General features: G+C 36.4%; 1 protein-coding gene across 2 annotated transcripts in view; it reads left to right on the top strand.

Moving 5' to 3' along the window:
- Positions 1-19,400, top strand: part of Gpat3 (glycerol-3-phosphate acyltransferase 3) — a 69,394-nt gene that overhangs the window by 43,130 nt on the left and 6,864 nt on the right. For both annotated transcript variants that reach the window (XM_048784727.1, XM_015499209.2), the window contains exons 4-8: positions 4,718-4,988; positions 9,556-9,630; positions 10,060-10,149; positions 11,485-11,578; positions 17,414-17,529. In XM_048784727.1, coding sequence (XP_048640684.1) covers positions 4,718-4,988; positions 9,556-9,630; positions 10,060-10,149; positions 11,485-11,578; positions 17,414-17,529 — 646 coding nt within the window. The remainder of the gene's footprint in view (positions 1-4,717; positions 4,989-9,555; positions 9,631-10,059; positions 10,150-11,484; positions 11,579-17,413; positions 17,530-19,400) is intronic.

The following is a 19,400-nucleotide window of genomic DNA, read 5'->3' as shown; positions in this document are numbered from 1 at the left end:
CTGAAGGATCAGGATGAATTTTTAAAAATAACTGTGTGGTCTTAATGATAACAAAACTAATATGACAATGTATCTGGGATAGTTAAAATGTTTTTATATGTATATGCATACACACATGCACTTGTTCTGCTCATGCACATTTCTTGATAAATTGTTTATCAGTAATTGTGACCTTCAATAGTGAATATATCTCCAGGAAGGAAGGAACATTGTTGTTTTTAGCAGTGCTTCTTTTGATACCTAATTTAGTAATAGTCTTCGTTTCCAGACACTGGCCTAGTACCAGAGAGCTCTTAAGCTGGTACCTGCTCTCTTACAATACAGATATTTACCTTAAGAACAACTTCAGTTCCATGTGAGCCCACCACCTCATGTGCACAGCTGAGGTGCACACCTGAGGCAGGAGGATCACAAGTTCAAAGCCAGCCTCAACATCTTAGCAAGGCCCTAAGCAACTTAGCAAGACCCTGTCTCTAAATAAAATATAAAAAAAGGTCTGGGGCTGTGGCTCAGTGGTTAAGTGCCCCTGGGTTCAATCCCTGGTACAGAAAAAGAAAAAAAAAAAAGACAAGGAGCCTTGCTATATTTAAAGAGTCTAAGAGACTTGACATATAAATATAAGGTCTGATCTTGGGTTGAATCCTGGATGAGAAAAAAAATTGTAGATTAGATAATTTTTATTGCATTAATGACAACCGCCTTGATTTTGATAATTGTACTATAATTAAATAAGTGAATCTCTGTATCCTGAGGAAAAGTATGCTGAAATATCTAGGGGAAAAGAACATGATGATTTCTGCAATTTATTCTAAGCGATTCAGAAAAAATTATCCTTTTATGCATACAGACATAGAATAATAGAGCAAATGTGGCAAAATGAAAGCAATTAGTGAATTTGGGTGAAGTGCCCTATAGTTGCAAAATTTGTATATTCAATGTTTAAGAAAAAAAAAATAAATCAATCTTCCATAAGGTATACCTAGGAATAGAACTGCTAAGTCATAGGGTCTGATTTTTTTTTGATTTACTACACAGCATCAAATTGTTTTCCAGTATGGTTGTGTTACAGAGCTGAGGGCTTTCAGGAAACTGAGTCAGCATGCAGACTCCCCCAACCCTAATTCTTGCAATCAAATCAGAAAAATTTCAGACATGTAACTCAGAGCAACAGGGATGAGTTTATTGAAGGGATAGGAAAAGGGAAAGGGGACATTCTCAAGGGCAGAGAGTGGGTCCTTTCAGAGAGGAGAGGGACAGTGTGCCTTTCCTGCACTTTAGTTTTATTGGGGGATCCCAGAGAAGTTTCCAGAGAGTCCTGCCCAGGTCTACTTCTTGACTTCTAACTGACAGGAGGATGCATCAGAGTTTGAAGTCCCCGCTGCCATGGCAACTCTAGGTCTCCTTGGTCCAGGCTGACAGGTTCTGATTGGAATTTTAAGCATAAATTCCTACAGATTTTATGGTTAATAGGAATTATCCTTATCTCCCTGAGCTTCAGAATCTTGTCTATGAAAAGGGTCATAAAGGTCTCCCCCTTCAGGGTAACTTGGGTTTCTCTTATCAATATTCGTTCAGGCCTGTAGTTGTTCTACAGATAACAGGTAGTTTGCTGAGGAATGTGACATATCCTTTCCACTTAAGCCAGGCAAGGCTGCAGGTAAATTGCTTCTTGGAAACGAAAGCATGTGGAGATTAGCATAGTGGGCCCATTTTCTAGAACTATTACCTTGAATTTGTGTTCCCACAATTTGCATCTGTCTGTCCCCTGTCAGTTGTACTAATTACATTCCTGTCATCTACATCTTCATCAACACTTGATATTATCAGGTTTAAAATTTTTATCAACCTTATGGGTATGAAATTGTATCTCATTGTGGTTTAGTTTGCATTTTTCTGATTATAATGAGGATGAACATCTTTTCAAATGTTTAGTCAATAAGGTTTAGTCTTTCTTTCTTTCTTTTTTTTTTTTTTTTTTTAGTTTTAGATGGACACAACAACTTTACTTTATTTATTTATCTTCTTACATGATGCTGAGGATGGAACCCAGTGTCCCACTCATGCTAGGCAAGTGCTCCATCACTGAGCCACAACCCCAGCCCATTAAGGTTTAGTTTTATCTGAATCGTTTGACATATTCTTAGTCTTTTTTTTTTAACTGAGTTCTCTGATTTTCTTTCTACTAACTTTTTATATGTCTTATTGTATTCTGGAAATTTGTCTTTTATCAGTTAGATGCATTATTGTTGTTCATGTGAATGTGTATTTTATGGTCTAGGGTTCAATTCCAGGTGGGCAAGTACTCTACCCCTGAGCTAGATCCCCAGCCTTCCATATATTTTTGAAAAATGCTAAACTAAAATATAAAAGTGAGTTACATGTATTTGAGTTACACAGAATAAACTAGGTCAGGGGGCAGAGAAAATATTGCACATCAAGTGTGTGGAGGCCTGGGGACTGGCTTTTGTTTATAGATCTGTTCTCTTGTAACTCAGGTAAATAATGTGAAGCAACTTGAAGTTGCATTCTTATCTCTGACTCTTCTAAAGAAGAATATGTTTAGAAAGTCTGTCCTCTGTCCCTAATGTATTTCATTCAGACTTAATAAAAAACTTGTTCTTCTCTCCTACTTGTAGATATTTTTAAAAATTGATATATTTCTAAATAATGAAACTTTTGCACTATTAGGTATTGGTCAGTACTTGGATTGAATAATTTACTCTGAGTAGTACTGCAATGTCCATAAAGTAAGAGGGTAATTCATCAGGAACACTATCTTTGTCCACCCTCTAATACTAATTAAAGATGAAGAAAGGTTAGAACTGACTCCTGAAAATGATATGCTAATGATCATTGAAGAATTTATTATTCTAAATCTTAAAATGATTAGATGTTAGCTTTGCATGTGGGGCAACAACCCCTCTCTCTCCAAGAAAACCCCAAACCTAAAATCACAAAATGTCAACCCTATTAGGAAACTAAAAAAATTTCCCACTCCTTTATTTTTAAAAAAAGGCACCCATGATGGAGCTGGTCCAAGTCCTCTGTCCTTTTTCCTCCAGTGCATCATGCTGCCATTTCATAGGAAAAAAAAAGAAAGAAATTTTCCAATTCTTTCTATTGATGCATATATCAGATCAGTCTCCAGGGGCTTGATAATACAGGGCTCTCAGTTCTGCTCATTGATTTCCTGGTAAACTGGAAAATGAGAAAATCAAAGGGGATCTCATTTCAGGGATTTAATATCTTCATCTCCACTTCAAAAGGAAAGATTTTTCTTTGTAGCATAATGTAGGGAGTAAATTCCTCTGTGACACACCCCAGAGGAACAAAGGGGTAGTCATGTTAGGTACTGTGTACATAGTGACTCTTTCTTCTTTGAAGGTCTTCTCACTTATATTCATATTGAATCCTTAGAACTGGATGGCAGTAGTCATTTTTTAATTTACAAAAAACTAATGCTGCTTTAAAAATCTTTGAATTGTGTTCTTTTTTGGGGGGGAGGGTAATGACCAGAGATTGAACTCAGGGGAAGGGGCAGTCGGCCACTGAGCCACTGCCCAGCCCTATTTTGTATTTTATTTAGAGACCGGGTCTCACTGAGTTGCTTAGGGCCTCATTTTTGCTGAGGCTGGCTTTGAACTCAGGATCCTCCTGTCTCAGCCCCTGGAGCCACTGGGACTACAGGTGTGCGCCACTGCACCCAGCTGAATTGTGTTCTTTATGGAAAATACAATATCACTGTGGAGAAGAGAATCTAATGCCATTGCCCAAAGATAGCCACTTAATGTTTTTTTTTTTCTTGGTGCTTTTCCTATGTTTATATGTTTCATGGGGTTAAACTATAGTTTAAGATTCCACTTCTTTTTACTTAGCATAAGAAGATTTATTAATAGCTGCATTAGATATCATTGCCTGGATTGATTATAATGAAGAGTACCACAAAGGACACTCTTTCCTACATTTCTTATGATTAATTCCTAGAATTAGAATTATGATCATCAGCAAAACTATTTTTAGTTTTTCATGACAAGCCAACTTTGAAACTAGTTGCTAATAGTTTTATACTCATGTGGAATATATGTGTACTTGTATCATTTGACATTGAACTTCATCATGAAACAAAACATATTGCTGATTTGGTAATGTAAATCAGTCAGTTGCTGTCTAATTCAAATGTCTTTCAAAGAGTTTTGATTTATTTATTCGTGATTTATGTTGCTTCTATTAAATCAGTTCATGAACTTTGCTTACTTTTCTGCAGGATCCTGGGCTTTTCTTATTAAATACTTTTTATATATTAAAAACATCTATCTTTGCCATTTGTGGTAAACACCTTTTGCCATTTTACTTGGTTTTTGACTTTATGGCTTTTATCGGGGAGACATAAGTCTTTATTTTTACACTGTTCAGATCTTTATCTGAGCAGACTATTTCTGTGAGTTCTTTTGCCAATCGTGTAGAGAGGAAGATCAAGAGGAGAGGGTTATGGAGAACAAAAATTCCTTCATAGTTAATTGAAGTCATTGGGTAAGGATCATTTCATGCAGATACTGATTTCACCTCTCTTTCCACTGCAATCGCTGGTCTCATTTTTGCAATCTTCATGTCACCCATTAAACTTGTTTTCCTTATTCTATACAGTTAACATTGCCTCTTTGGTTGGTTGTTCTTCTGTCCTACGGCATTTTCTCATATCCTGATGCTTTCTTTTAAGGTATTATCCAAAGAGATGAGTCACCCATGGAAAAAGGGCTCTCTGGTCTGCGAGGAAGGGACTTTGAGCTGTCTGACGTGTTTTATTTCTCCAAGAAGGGATTGGAAGCCATTGTAGAAGATGAAGTGACCCAGAGGTTCTCCTCAGAGGAGCTAGTGTCATGGAATCTCCTCACAAGAACCAATATAAATTTCCAGTACATCAGTCCTCGGCTCACTATGGTGTGGGTGTTGGGCGTCATAGTACGCTATTGTGTCCTACTACCTCTGAGGTAAGTCACCTGCCTGATAATTTATTGATATAATCAGTTCACCTTTCTCTTTTCATCACTTATGAATATTGTGGTACTAATTCCACCTCTTCCCACTTAGAAACGCCACAGAATGTGGCCTCTGCACATTTTTTTCTCTAGATGAAGGTGTGTGTTCAGAATTCAATATCTAGCTTACAATCTGGATCCACTTTGTTTTTGCAGTCATAGATAATTTGAGGCTGGCTAGAAAAGGGAAGGTGGGAAGTTAGAATGAAGAGAGATTATTTATAGTTCAATATTTACCAGAGTGTCAACCAAAATATAACATTTACCCAGAGCCACTGCCTTTCTTTGCTAGTCTGTAGTACTTCAAAGCTACCTAGGAAAGAAAAAAGTCAAGAGTGGTTATCACAGAGCCATTGGGAAGAGTGAGTCCATTCATCCAATTCCATTATGATCATTCATTTCCCTTATTGGCAATTTCCCTACCTGGATACCCTTCTGCTTCTAGGCTTGAGTTCTTCCTGATGAGGAGGTAACCTCAAGCCTGCTTACTGGATTCACAGTGTGGAACAAAAGAGTAGAAGACCCTGGGCAGTGGGGTGAAGCAGCAGTGGCCAAGAATCTGTTTAGCATGGTGATGGCAAGAGTAGGCATGCGTACCAGCCACAGCCTTGCAGCTGATGGTCTTGCTTCATTTTCTGGGACATGGCCTTGGCATCCTCTCAACAGAGCTTTCCAGGCAGTTGCTGTCAGCCAACTAACATTGGCACAAGAGTTGAAACCTCTTTACCATCCCTAGGGTGTCTTATACTTGCCTCATTCAGATTTATTACAGCGGAAGGCTTGCTTAAGTATAGACAAATGCTGATCTCCAAGAAGTTCTTTCTGTTTTCTTTTGTTCATATTCTCAGTGTCTCAACACTGGAGCACAGTAGTCTTTGGGAATCACTTCAGCTGTAATAACAAAGTGAACTTCAGGGATTTGCAGACACTTTTCATTTTGGTGGTACTAGGGATTGAACACAGGAGTGCTACACTGAACCACTGAGTCCACATCCTTGGCCTTTTTAATTTTTTGAGACAGAGTACCTAAGTTGCTTAGGTCCTCACTAAATTGCTGGAACTTGCAATCCTCCTGCCTCAACCTCCCTAGTCACTGGGATTACAAGTGTGCACCATAATGCTTGACTTGTCACATACAAGTATGCTTAAACCTTTTTTTAAAATTTTTTTTGCAGGGGGGTACCAGGGAATGAACTAGGGGCACTTGACCACTCAATCATATCCCCAGCCCTATTTTGCATTTTATTTAGAGACAGGGTCTCACTGAGTTGCTTAGGACCTCACTTTTGCTGAGGCTGTCTTTGAACTTGTGATCTTCCTGCCTCAGCCTCCCAAGCTGCCAGGATTACAGGTGTGTGCCACCGTGCCCAGCCAATTTTGCTTAAAACTTAAGCTAGTGCTTCCTGTGAGGGGTTCATGTGCTCTGAGAATGCACATGACAATTCATTGTCACACAGGAAGGAAACACTAGAATTTTTGTTAGAAGCTTCTATTCTTTTTATAATTAGAACTACCATTTTATTCTTAAAGAAGTGAAAGTTCAGTAAAGTTTAATATATGAATTAGTTCTTGCATATTCTGGTTCATAGATCAGGCAGTGTATCCGAGGTAACCTTGGGGAAGGGTGAGAAATTTTATAACATAGAGTGCTTAAGATGCCTCATTTGTTGTTCGTTGGACTTCACTATGCTGTGAAGGCCCAGCAAATGTGGTTATGATTCTGTTATCTAGTTTAGACTAAACTAGTGCTCACAAAAGAGATGATTGACATGAAAACTTTTGTAAATAAACCACAGATTTTAGATAGTCCTATAATGTAAATATACAGGAACAAAAGGAAAATGGCAGAATTGGTACCTACTCTGAGTACAAATCATTGTAAATGATTTGTAGAAGAAGCAAATGCGACAAATTGAGCATTTAAAAAAACAGATTATACTAAAATTAATTGTGACGGTTGCACGTCTCTGTGACTATGCCCCAAATTGTTGAATTGGATACTTAAAAGTGTGACTCATATGTATGTGATCTGTATCTCAATAAAGCTCTTAAACAGATTGTAACTGAAAATTTGTGTCTGATCTCACTGGAAGATAACTTATCTGAACTTATCCAGGAGAATGCTCATGTTGGCTTACGTTAGGAATTTTCTGGCTTGTTAATCTAGGAAAAAATAATTCAATTTCAATTATTTTGAACTCAATTGCTAGACAACATTATAATACAACCCTTTCTGATTTAATATGTAAAAAGGAGTGATTCTTATTAGGGAAAGATGAAAAACATTATTTGAAAAGTTTTGCATAATTAAACAATGGTTTCATTACTGTGTTAGTGACTAACATGAAAATATGGCATCTGGTTATGACCTTCAAACTGTTATGTCAAAAGATGTTAAACCATGATTTCAGAAGATTTAACACCTTAACGAGTTATAGCTTAACATTCAAAAAGGTTATAGGTTAACACTCAAAATATAATTGATAACATTTATTATTTATAATTAATATTTTGAGTGAGAGAAAAAAATTTTCTACATTAATATTTATATATAATTTTTAAATACTATGTTTAAAAAAATAAAAATATCTCTAAACTGGGCTTGGTGGCACACACCTGTAGCATCAGTGACCAGATGGGTTGAGGTAGGAGGATCTCAAGTTCAAAGCTAGCTAAGGCAACTTGTTGAGACACTGACTGAAAATAAAATTTTTAAAAATTTATGTATTTTTTTACATTCTTCATATTTGCAGGTATTTTATAATGGCATTGATGTCAGTACAGTGGAATATATTGTCATTCTTAAATATACTAGGGGTACATGCTCAGATGTGTTGATAGAGTGTTTCCCCAACCAGGTTGATATTACTGCCTTAAGCTAATTTTCTATATTAAATAATCCTAAACTGATTTGTTAAATAATAAAAATGATAAGCTAGTGAGAGACAGTAACATAATTGTTAGGAGCATGAATTATGGAGCCAAACTGCTGGGGTTGAAATTCTGGCTTTGCTGTCCATTGGCTCTATAACCTTAGGTAAGTTATTTAACCTTTCTTTGTCTCAGTTTCTTCATCTGTTGAGTAGAGATGTTGATAATGTTATTGCCTCATGGAGTTTTTGGGATGGATAAATGTGTTAAGTACTTAGAATATTGCCTGGCACATAGTGTTAGCTGTTATTTTATCATCATCTAATGTAAGATCTGAGATGGGTTAAGATAAACTATTTTGTGCTCTCAACATCTGGTCAGGAGGTATAGATATATACAAATAAGGAGCAAACCACCTTGACCCTGGAGAGATTTGCTATTGCTGACCCTGGACCTCAGGTAGATCCCAGACCCACAGGGTCCTTCTGACTGCAATGGCGTTTCCTTCCATCAGGTTATTGATACCTTATATATTCTGCAAAACATGGGAAGGCTCTCTTGAGAACTAGAAGATACAAACAGACCTCTGGTTCGATTTGAGAGGCCAGTGAGATAATCTAAAGTTCCTGCTTTCTCATCTGACAAAGTAAAATGGTTTAAGGAATCTTATTAATAAAATACCATTAAGCTATTGATTCTTACTTTTAATCTAAATCCTATTTGCTTTAGAAGGATTTTAAATCTCAACCTCATCTTTTTGAGTAATTCTATTTGCATTTCTAGAAATAACTATTTCCTTTGTTAAAGTGATCAGAATGTACATAATAAGCACTTTTCAAAAATGAGAAAATGTCTACATGGAGATTAGAGGTATTATCTGTCACCTTGTTTTCTAATTCTAAGTCATCTTGAGCCATGCAAAGGGACAATAGTTAGCTTTGCATTAAAAGATTCCTACCTAGTGGCATGTTTTGGTGTTAGTATGAGAAAGGCTTCATAACTATCTTAGCCCTTTAATGATTACATAGATTGAACTTTAGTTTTGTTAAGAAATTTTCAGGCCCCCCTCTCTCTATATATAAAAGCTAATATTCTATATTAAATAATACTATATATATATATATATATATATATATAGAGAGAGAGAGAGAGAGAGAGAGAGAGAAAGAGAGAGAAAGAAAGACTAGTTACACATATATGCTTATTACTTTGAAAGTGGTATTATATGCCACACAATTATTTAAAAACTTTGCTCTTCTCCATTCAAAATGTATCACACAACACTCAATAGAATCATGTCATAATCTTTAGCTTTATCAACTTTTTTTTGGTACTGGGGATTGAGCCCAGGGGCACGTAATCATTGAACTGTATCCCCATTCCTTTTTATTTTTTTTATTTTGAGACAAGACCTCAGTAAATTGCTGAGGTTGGCCTCAAACTTGCAACCCTTCCACCTCAGCCTCCCAAGTGACTGGGATTGCTGGTGTGCAACACCATGCCCGGCCTGATATATCATATTCCATAATGAGGATGCTGTACAATTCATTTACACTTTATTTATGAATCTTTAGATTATTTCCCCTTAGGTTATTTACCTACTATTTGACAAATTTTGCATTAATTTTTCTTTTATTTTCTTTTTCAGGGTTACTCTGGCTTTTATTGGGATCAGTTTGCTGGTTATAGGAACTACACTGGTTGGGCAGTTGCCAGACAGCAGGTGAAATGTTTCCTTCCATCCAGTCATAAAATAAAATTCTTTTTCCTAGCTGTGTCTACAAAGACAGTATTTGCTTAGTGCCTACATATTGCATTGAATTCATCATATCAACCCACTTTTTAGAATTCTGCTCACTTCATCTTCATACTCATTCTTTGATTTTTTTTCCATTGTGCTTCCATATAAATCAAAAGAAGTTTCTTCAAAGGAGAGAGGGAGCTATTTTCCACTGGGGTTTCTATCTATTTTCTTGGTAAACTTTTGCCATCTAATACCAGATGTATCAATGAGATTGTAAGAATTGTACTGTGCTTTTTCAATGGAATAGAACACAGGATGCTGTTGTGAATGAGCACATTAAAGATTTTCTTGTATTGTTTCTTAGGAGAGCCCATTACTGCACAATAAAATGATTTTTTATTCTTTCAGACTCAAAAACTGGCTGAGTGAACTGGTACATCTGACTTGCTGTCGGATCTGCGTGAGATCTCTCTCTGGCACCATCCATTATCATAACAAGTGAGTGTCCTAACTGTGCAGTTAGGAAGTTCCGACCAGGCCCTGTGCTTCTCACAGGTCAACGCTATGGGATGGGCATGTTACCCCATTTTACATGGAAGAAATGGGAGCTCTGAGACTGGTTGTGTATATATAATAAGTTTATTATATAATAAGTTTCCAGTTTTGAGCCAGTTCTGTCTGATTTAGAAAATGAAATTCACAGGCTTATGATGTTGTTGGAATCCAGGGGGTCTTTAGTTTTGCCACTTCTAAAATTCCATAACTGATCCTTAAAAGAAAATACTACATTCTCCTTCTCTCACCCCCAAACAAAGAGTATAAAGGTAGCTAAGGAAGGCTATTAGCTAAATGATAATTATTCTAATTGCTCTTAAATTATATTTCTGTGAATTCAATTTTAGTTAATTAAAAAATCATTGTTTTAAAAGTTTTAGAGCAAACATCTCTTTTTGGCTGACGGTGTCTTTCTGACTCATTTGTAGAAGGGAAACATTCAGAAAACCAATTGATTTTTACCATGTGTTACCAACATAAAGGCCCCTTAAAAATTTTTAAATTATGTGATTTATCTATTGGGCTATGAGTTTTAAGGTAAGAAATAGAAGAAAATCTCTGACAGAAGTATGATCAGAGGAGACATCTTCTACAGAAAAGGTGCTTTAATGACATAGATAGAATAAGTGCTCCTAATTTTAAGGAAAATATGCTAAAGTCATTATGTGTTTGTTTCCCTCTTCTATGAATAAGCCTGACAAAAATACTTTACTTTATTGGTGTCAACTCTCATTTAACTCTAGGGCAGAGATAGGCAAACAAAACTATGGGCCTACAGGCCATATCTGACACTCTTTCTGTCTTTTGTAAATAAAGCTTTATTGGAACCCAGACATGCTCATTTATTTGCATATTATCTGATGTGGCCTTTGTGCCACAACAGTAGAGCTGAGTAATTGTGGCAGGGATTGTTTGGCCTGTGCAATCTGAAGTATTTACTCTTTGTCTCTTATCAAAAAAGTTTGCTGACCTCTGCTGTAGTGGGAGAAGAGGGAGGAAGCCATGGTAAAGATTTACTCTCTGAATCACCATGAAGCCAGTAAAAGTGGTATTTATGAAGATCAAAATCATATGAAAATACTTTCAATTAAGTAAGCAAAAATTTAGGAATTATAAAGGGAAAGTCATAGGCCTCCTTACCCTATTTCCTATAAATAATCTTTTAAGATAGTCTCCTGTACCTCCAAATATACTTTAAAAAATGAGCCTCTCCATGCTTTTCTGCAAAACAATGGCTGTTTTCTGAGGGTTAGTACTTACCATTGTTTGTAATTGCAGGCAGTACAGACCCCAAAAGGGAGGCATTTGTGTTGCCAACCACACCTCTCCAATAGACGTTTTGATCTTGACCACAGATGGATGTTATGCTATGGTAAGAGCAGTCCATTGGTAATTCTGGTGGTTGTGTCTTTTATGATTTGCTCAAATTTGTTATCCTTTTTGATAAATTTGAAAGTTAGTCTCTTATTAGAAATTTGGGTTATATTATTGCAGTTGTATAAAGCATTCTAGATTTACATGAGGAAGAGATGGTGCAAGAAAAAGAAAATAGACTGGACATAGTGGTGTCCACTTATAATCCCAGTGATTTGGGGAGGTTGAGGAGGATCACAAGGTTGAGGCCAGCCTCAGCAACTCAATGAGACCCTGTGTCAAAATAAACAATAAAAGGAGCTGGGGATGTAGCTCAGTGGTAAAGCACCCCAGGGTTCAATCCCCTGAAGAAAGAAATGAAAGAAAGGGAGGGAAGGAGGAAGGAAGGAAGGAAAGAAGGAGAATAGCCATTAATATTTAAAGTAGTGAATAATTAACTTACTGAAATGTAGACGTACTTCAACTTGGTAGGACTTGGTAAAGTTGATTCCATTTTGCTTCTAAAATCCCTGCCAATATTTAATAACACTTTGCAACATTAGAGTCTTCCTTCTTCGAGTTGTACAAATCCCCTAGACTGTCAATTAGTTCTTTCTTCCTTCAGGGATGTATATGCAATTAAAAAAAATCTGACTCTTTAATGAGGCTCTAGCAAGAAAGGCAAATATTTATACTATGCCATCTTTCTGAGATCTTATCCACAGACTCAAAAGAAAAGAAAGGTAAAGAAAACAGAACAACTCTACTAACAAACCACAAAGCACATAGTAAAACCAAGCTTTAAAATACCCTTTCATGGGGATGCACAAAACCACATTCTGGCATTTTTTTCAAATATTTGTTTTCTATTGCCATGAAATATTTGTCAAGAGTTCCTGCATCTCTTCAGATGCATTCTAGACAATAATGGAAGATGTACTTTTCTTCTTGTAATTCATATCAGATGAATTCTAGACAATAATGGAAGATGTACTTTTCTTCATGGTAGTTAACCATGACCTGAGGTGGAGTGTGGAACAGAATGCTTGCACAAAGGTCCTGGCGGATCTGTTCATATTCTCTTGCTGGTGGGTTGGACTTCAGAGAGAACAGATGGGTTATATTTCACCAATGTTATCACATGGTAGAAGTGGAAGAGCCAAGATGTAACAGACTGCTCTTGAGAGCCCTTTTTATAATGGCATTAATTTATTTTATTATTTATTTTATCTAGACACTCCCATTTAAGCCCCATCTCTTAATACAGTCACATTGGCAATTAAATTTCCAATATTGATTTCTGGGAGACATATCACACTAGCACTGCTTAATCATAATTTTGTGTTTCTGAGACTATATTTCTTCTATTTCCTGATCAACGAAGTTGAGAATAATGCATTCATGACTCAGGGCCTCAGAATTTTGTTGGTACCATCCATACTTTTTGATCATAAATAACTGTAATTCCATTAATAGTCAAGGTTTAAAAACGCCTTGTAACTACAGGGTACACACCTGTGATCTCAGCATCTTGGGAGGCTAAGACAGGAGGATTGAAAGTTTGAGGCAAACCTCAGCAATTTAGTGAAATGCTGTCTCAAAATAAAAAAACAAAAAGGGCTGGAGATATATGTAACTCAGTGGTAGAGCATCCCCTGGGTTTAATCCTCAGTACTGGGGTTGGGGGTGAGGTTTAAGCAAAGCAAAGATTTGCAACTGCAAATTGTCTAGGGGGTCAAGTGATAGAAATATAAGACCAATGGTACTTAATTGGAGGTGGTACAAGTCAGAAGTTGAAGGAAATTATATTGCTGACCTGAGGAAGTCATAACTGGCTAAATAAACTACTTATCAGAGCAACATTAAAGATTTTTCTCTCAATGATTTATTGTTTTTTAAATTAACTTATTTATTTATTTACTTTTTTGGTACCAGGGGTTGAACTCAGGGACACTCGACCACTGAGCCACATCCCCAGACTTATTTTGTACTTTATTTAGAGACAGGGTCTTGCCGAGTTGCTTAGGGCCTTGCTTTTTGCTGAGGCTGGTTTTGAACTTGCGATCTTCCTGCCTTAGCCTCCTGAATCGCTGGGATTACAGGCGTGTGCCACTGAGTCTGGACTAAATTAACTTATTTTAATTGACAAAAACTATATAAATTTATTGTGTACAGAATGATGTTTGGTACGCATATACTTTGGAATCTTTAAATCAACCTAATTAACATATCCATTATTTCACTCAATGACTTTTCTAAACTATTTTTCCTTCTAAAAAAATTATAAATATTTTTAAGCATACAGAAAAGTTGTTATAATAAAGGATATTACATATACCTTTTATATACATTTACGTATTCATATTCGTAATGCCTCATTTACTTTATCACTTGAGTTCTTGTGTTCTAGCCCTCTCACTGTAAGGTGAAAAATATTTGTCTTTTTTCCTAATTGATTTTTAGTTGTTGATAGATCTTTGTTTATTTATTTATATGTGGTGCTGAGAATTGAACCCAGTGCCTCACACATGCCAGGCAAGTGCGCTACCACTGAGCCCCAGCCCCAGCCCCTTGTCTTGATTTAATATCATAGAAATTTTTTTCATTTTTTTATGGCATTTGCTGGTAAATGGATGGGACTGAAGAGTGTCATGCTAAGTAAAATAAGCCAATCTCCTAAAAACCAAAGGCTGAATGTTCTGTTTGATATGAGGATGCTAAAACACAATGAGAGGGGATGGGGAAGAATAGAAGTATTTTGGATTAAGGAGAATGAAAGGATGGCAAAGGGGATGACAATAGGAAAGACAATAGAATGAATCAGATATAACTCTCCTGTGTTCATATAGAGTATACTACCAGTGTTAACTGTACATCATGTACAACCACAAGAATGGGAAGTTATACTCCATGCACATACAATGTGTCAAAATACATTCTACTGTCATGTATAACTAAAAAGAACAAATAATTTTTTAAAAAATTTTCACTTTTTAAAATAGAAGACAGTTTTTGTTTGTTTTTTGATTTGTTTTCAGTGCTAGGGTTTGAACCCAGGGCCTCCTGTGTGCTAGGCAAGTGCCTACCACTGAGCCACAGCTCCCCCCAGTCCTACTTTTGATTTGATTTTTAGTTGTAGATGGACACAATACCTTTATTTTATTTGTTTATTTATTTATTTTTTATGTAGTGCCGGGGATTGAACCAAATGCCTCATGCATTGTAGGCAAATGCTTTACCACTGAGCCACAACCCTGGCCCCAAGTCCTGCTTTTTATTAATTTATTTTTTATTTTTGAGACAAGGTCTTACCATCCTGGGATGGCCTTTCCATCTTCTTGCCTCAGCTTCCCAAAGAGCTAGAGTGACGAGTATGTGCTCCTGTGCCTTGCACAAATATATTTATATTTAATATTTGTTTCTAAATTTAAATTGGAAATCTGAGTCTATACCAATACATTTAGTTTATATGGTTCTATCTTGCTTTCCCTTTTTTTAATAGTGAAAACTCTAATTACTTACAAAATCAACATATTTACTCATTTTCATAATCTTGTAATCCATTTAAAATAGTTTCAGAATTGCTTTATCTGTTTTACTACAATAAACCAAAAAATAAATAAATAAAGAAGAAGAAGAAGAAGAGTTTAGGATGTTTTACATTTCTTTCTATGCCTTCCAAGATAGAGGGTACAAAGATACAATCTTTGCAAGTGTCTTGGATTGTTCCTCTTCCTTCAGTGCTGTTCTTTCATTCATTTGACACATTATTGAGTTAATTTCCTTCAACTTGCTTTCAGTTTGTTATCCCAATCCTTATTGGTTTATTTATTTATTTATTTTTGGAACATGTAGGCTATTAACATGCCTCCATAAAAAAAGGTATACTCAGAGACATGTCACCCCCTCCATGTCCATCTCTCCCATTCCTTCCTTCCTCCCCCACACCCTGCCCCAACTTAATTTATTTGTATAGTTTGAAAATGATGCATTCACATGTTTGGAAAATCAGAAAATGTAGAAAGATTTTATTAACTTGTTCATACTATGCCTCCATATACCTAGTTTCTGTCAAAACCAGTAACAACTCTTCCAGTTTCTTCTTATTCTTACAGAATGATGATGGTGATACATCATACTACTTATATTATTATATTCCATTTTAAATTCTGTTATTTCACATTGCTTTTCTTTCATTAATTTAAATCCCTGGACTCCTTTCTTCCTTTTAAGTTCCCAATTTCATTGGTCTTGGTTATCCTTTCTGTATTTCTTTTTGTCGAGATAAGTAAAAGCATATGTATCATTTCCTCTTTGGTCTTAGTCCAAAGGTTACTTACTTGTTCTTTTGCTTTTTCACTTATCTCTTGGAAATCACTTTTTATCAGTTATAGAGATCAACTTTGCTGTTTTTCTACTGTATGTATAGACCATTGTTTATTCATCAATTTCCTATATTTAGATAGTTTCCAATGTTTTAAAATAATAAGTAATACTGTGATTAATTGTATATGTATTTTCTTTTTCTTTTTTCCCTTTTTAAAAATTTTTTTTGGTGGTGCTGGGGATTATAGCCACGGCCTTGTGCATGTAAGACAAACCCTCTACCAATTGAGCTATATCACCAGTCCTTTTTCCATATTTTTATTAGTGCATTAAAGTTGTACATAATGGTGGGATTTATTGTTACATACTTATACATGCACATAAAATAATAAAATAATTTGGTCAGTATCATTCCCCAGTATTCCCTCTTGCCTGCCCCAGTCCTTTTCTTCTTTCTAACTGATTTCCCTTTATTTTTCATGAGATTTCCCATGCCACAAACTTTTCTTACCCTTTTTCCTCTTTAATCTCCACATATGAGAGAAAACATACAACACTTAACCTTCTAAGTTTGGCTTATTTTGCTTAATGTAATGTTCTCAAGTTCCATTTATTTTCCTCCAAATGACATAATTTCTTTTTTTCTTTTTTGGTACTGGGGATTGAACCACTGAGCCACATCCCAAGCCCTTTTTCATATTTAATTTAGAGACAGGGTCTCACTGAGTTGCTTAGTGCCTGGCTCAATTGCTGAGCCTGGCTTTGAACTTGCAATCCTTCTGCCTCAGCCTCCTGAGTCGCTGGGATTACAGGTGCGCACCATCACGCCTGGCATAATTTCATTCTTTTTGACAGAATAAAACCTAATTGTATATATGTGCCGCATATTCTTTATCCATTCCTCTATTGATAGACATAGGCTGGTTCCATAGTTTGGTAATTGTGAACTATGCTGCTGTCAACATGGGTAGTGCATATGTGTTTTCATTTATTTGAATGTGTATCTTCAGGTTGAATTCCTAGAAGAGGAATTATTAACACGAAGGATAAATGAATATGTGATCTCAGTAGATGTTGCCACATTTCTTCCATTGGTGCTATAATCCTCTCTCCTTTCCCTGGGCAGTGTGAGTGCCTGTTTCCGATAGCCTTGCATCAGAGTGAACTGTTAAGCTGTTAAATCTTTGTCAGTTTGAGGGGCTTAAAATGGTATTTCAGAAAAGTTTTAATTTGTATTTCTCTAACCTTGACTAAGTTGAAGCACCTCTGTTTTTGAAAACTAGAGAATATCTAGGGTGTAGCAACATGACTTATAATTAAAAGCTGCTAATAAAGAATATTTTTGCTTACATATGGCCTTACAAATGCTTTGATCACACTAAAAATTTCAGTCAGTAGAAGGCAACTAATCTTGCCTCTGAGCAGGAAATAGAAATGTATTAGTAGTTAACTAAATAAATAAGTAAATAAAGCTTTCTTTGGAGAGCTTTGACTTTATTATTATTTTTTTTTCTCATGGCACTTCTAGGTTGGCCAGGTTCATGGTGGACTGATGGGAATTATTCAGAGAGCTATGGTAAAGGCTTGTCCACATGTCTGGTTTGAACGCTCAGAAATGAAGGATCGACACCTGGTTACTAAGAGGTAAGTAGTGAGATGACTCAGTATTCATTTGGGTAGCATAAAACAGATGAATTTGGGTCTTTTGGCCAAAGAAGACAGAGCTCACTATGGGTCAAAACTAAAACACATAGAGCCCTATCTGAGTTTTTTTTTTTTTTTTTTTTTCCTGGTGAGTTACTTACCATGATTAAAAAAAAAAAATTCTGAAGACACGATGAGATATAGGATGGTATTAGAAAGCTCTTATGTCTATTTTGCCATGACTTAGGTATAGTCACTATACTGATGTTGACAACAGTCCAGTTACTGAATTTTTGAAAATTCAAAATTACTTCCTTGAAATTAAAATAATTGATCCCTATTTGCTGAATAAACAGATAATTGATTGTTAGCTGAATGACTGCTAGGACTTAAATCCAGCTATAGAAGGAGCTAATGATCTTTTGTTAATTCATTATGGCAAAACCCCTGAGATAATCAACTTAATAAAGAAAAGATTTATTTTGGTTCATGGTTTCTGAGGTTTCTGGCCTTGTTGCTTTGGGTCTGTGGCAGCACAGTACATCATGGCAGAAGCACATGGCGGAAGAAACCTGTTCACTTCATGGCAACTGGGAATCAAAAGGGAGTGGAGAGTCCAGGGTCCCAGTATCTCTTTCAAGAGCGGGACCCCAATGACCTAACTTCCTCCTGCTAAGTCCCACCTCCTAAAAGTTCCTCTACCCAATAGTGCCACAGACTGGCAACCGACTTTCATATGTGAGTCTTTAGGGGCACTTATCCAAACTACAGAAGATCGTTATGGAAAGGCAGAAGAAAGAATCTCTGGGGTTAGGGCTGGAAAGGAGCTACCAGAAACTTTGGCTGGGAAACAGCTTTTTGCCCAAGGGTTTTAACTGAAGGCTTTCTGGTCATTGCTCCCGTAAACACAAAGGTGGCCCATGCTCTTAAATGAAAAGTACTTGTTGAAATCTGCTTCAGGTTGGAAAGTGTTCCCTATCTTGAGATTATTTAGCAATGGGACTCTCTGGCAGCTGGATCTCTGTACCTCAGCCTTTCCCAACTTCTGATGAGCAGAGTTGGGAATACAGGGCCAACTGCAAGGAGGACAGGCTTTAAGCCTGGAAGGATGTCAATCTCTCTCAGCTTTATGGTATGAATTTCATAGAAAAGTTCAGCCTGACTCATTTAAGGAGTCTCTTGCTTAAGAGCCATAATGTAGATAGTTATCAATATTTCCATTTTCAGATGAAGAAATGTAAGTACATGGAGAACAACAGAAAGCTATGACATGGTGACCCCCTGTCACATGACTGTCTAGAGTTCACTACCTTCCCACCCCCTGCCACACTGGGGATTGAACCCAGGACCTAACACTTGCTAGGCAAGTGCTCTACCTCTAAGCTACCTCCCCAGCCCCTAGAGTTGCTTTTTAATAGTGGGCAAAAGGCATTGAAAATCATTCACTTTGAAATTAGAGAAATTGAAATAGTGTAGATCTTCATACACTTTTAAAGAAAGGGAACAACTTGAGCTTGTTTCCTTTCCTAATTTCTTATTTTCTTTCTCCTTTTTGCTTTACATTTTTTTTTCACACTAATAGAATGTGAAGAATACCAAAAAGGACTCTGTTTTTAAAGACAGAATTTTTTTTTTAATTTTTTATTGTGGGTTGTTCAAAACATTACAAATTTCTTGACATATCATATTCCACACTTTGATTCAAGTGGGTTATGAACTCCCACCTTCACCCCATACACAGATTGCAGAATCACATCAGTTACACATCCATTGATTTACATATTGCCATCCTAGTGTCTGTTGTGCTCCGCTGCCTTTCCCATCCTCCACCCTCCCCCTCCCTCCTCTCCCCTCCTCCTCCTCCTCCTCCT

Source organism: Marmota marmota, unplaced genomic scaffold (genome assembly GCF_001458135.2).
Source record: "Marmota marmota marmota unplaced genomic scaffold, marMar, whole genome shotgun sequence".
Lineage (NCBI taxonomy): Eukaryota > Metazoa > Chordata > Mammalia > Rodentia > Sciuridae > Marmota > Marmota marmota.
This window is presented reverse-complemented; position numbering and strand designations above follow the sequence as displayed.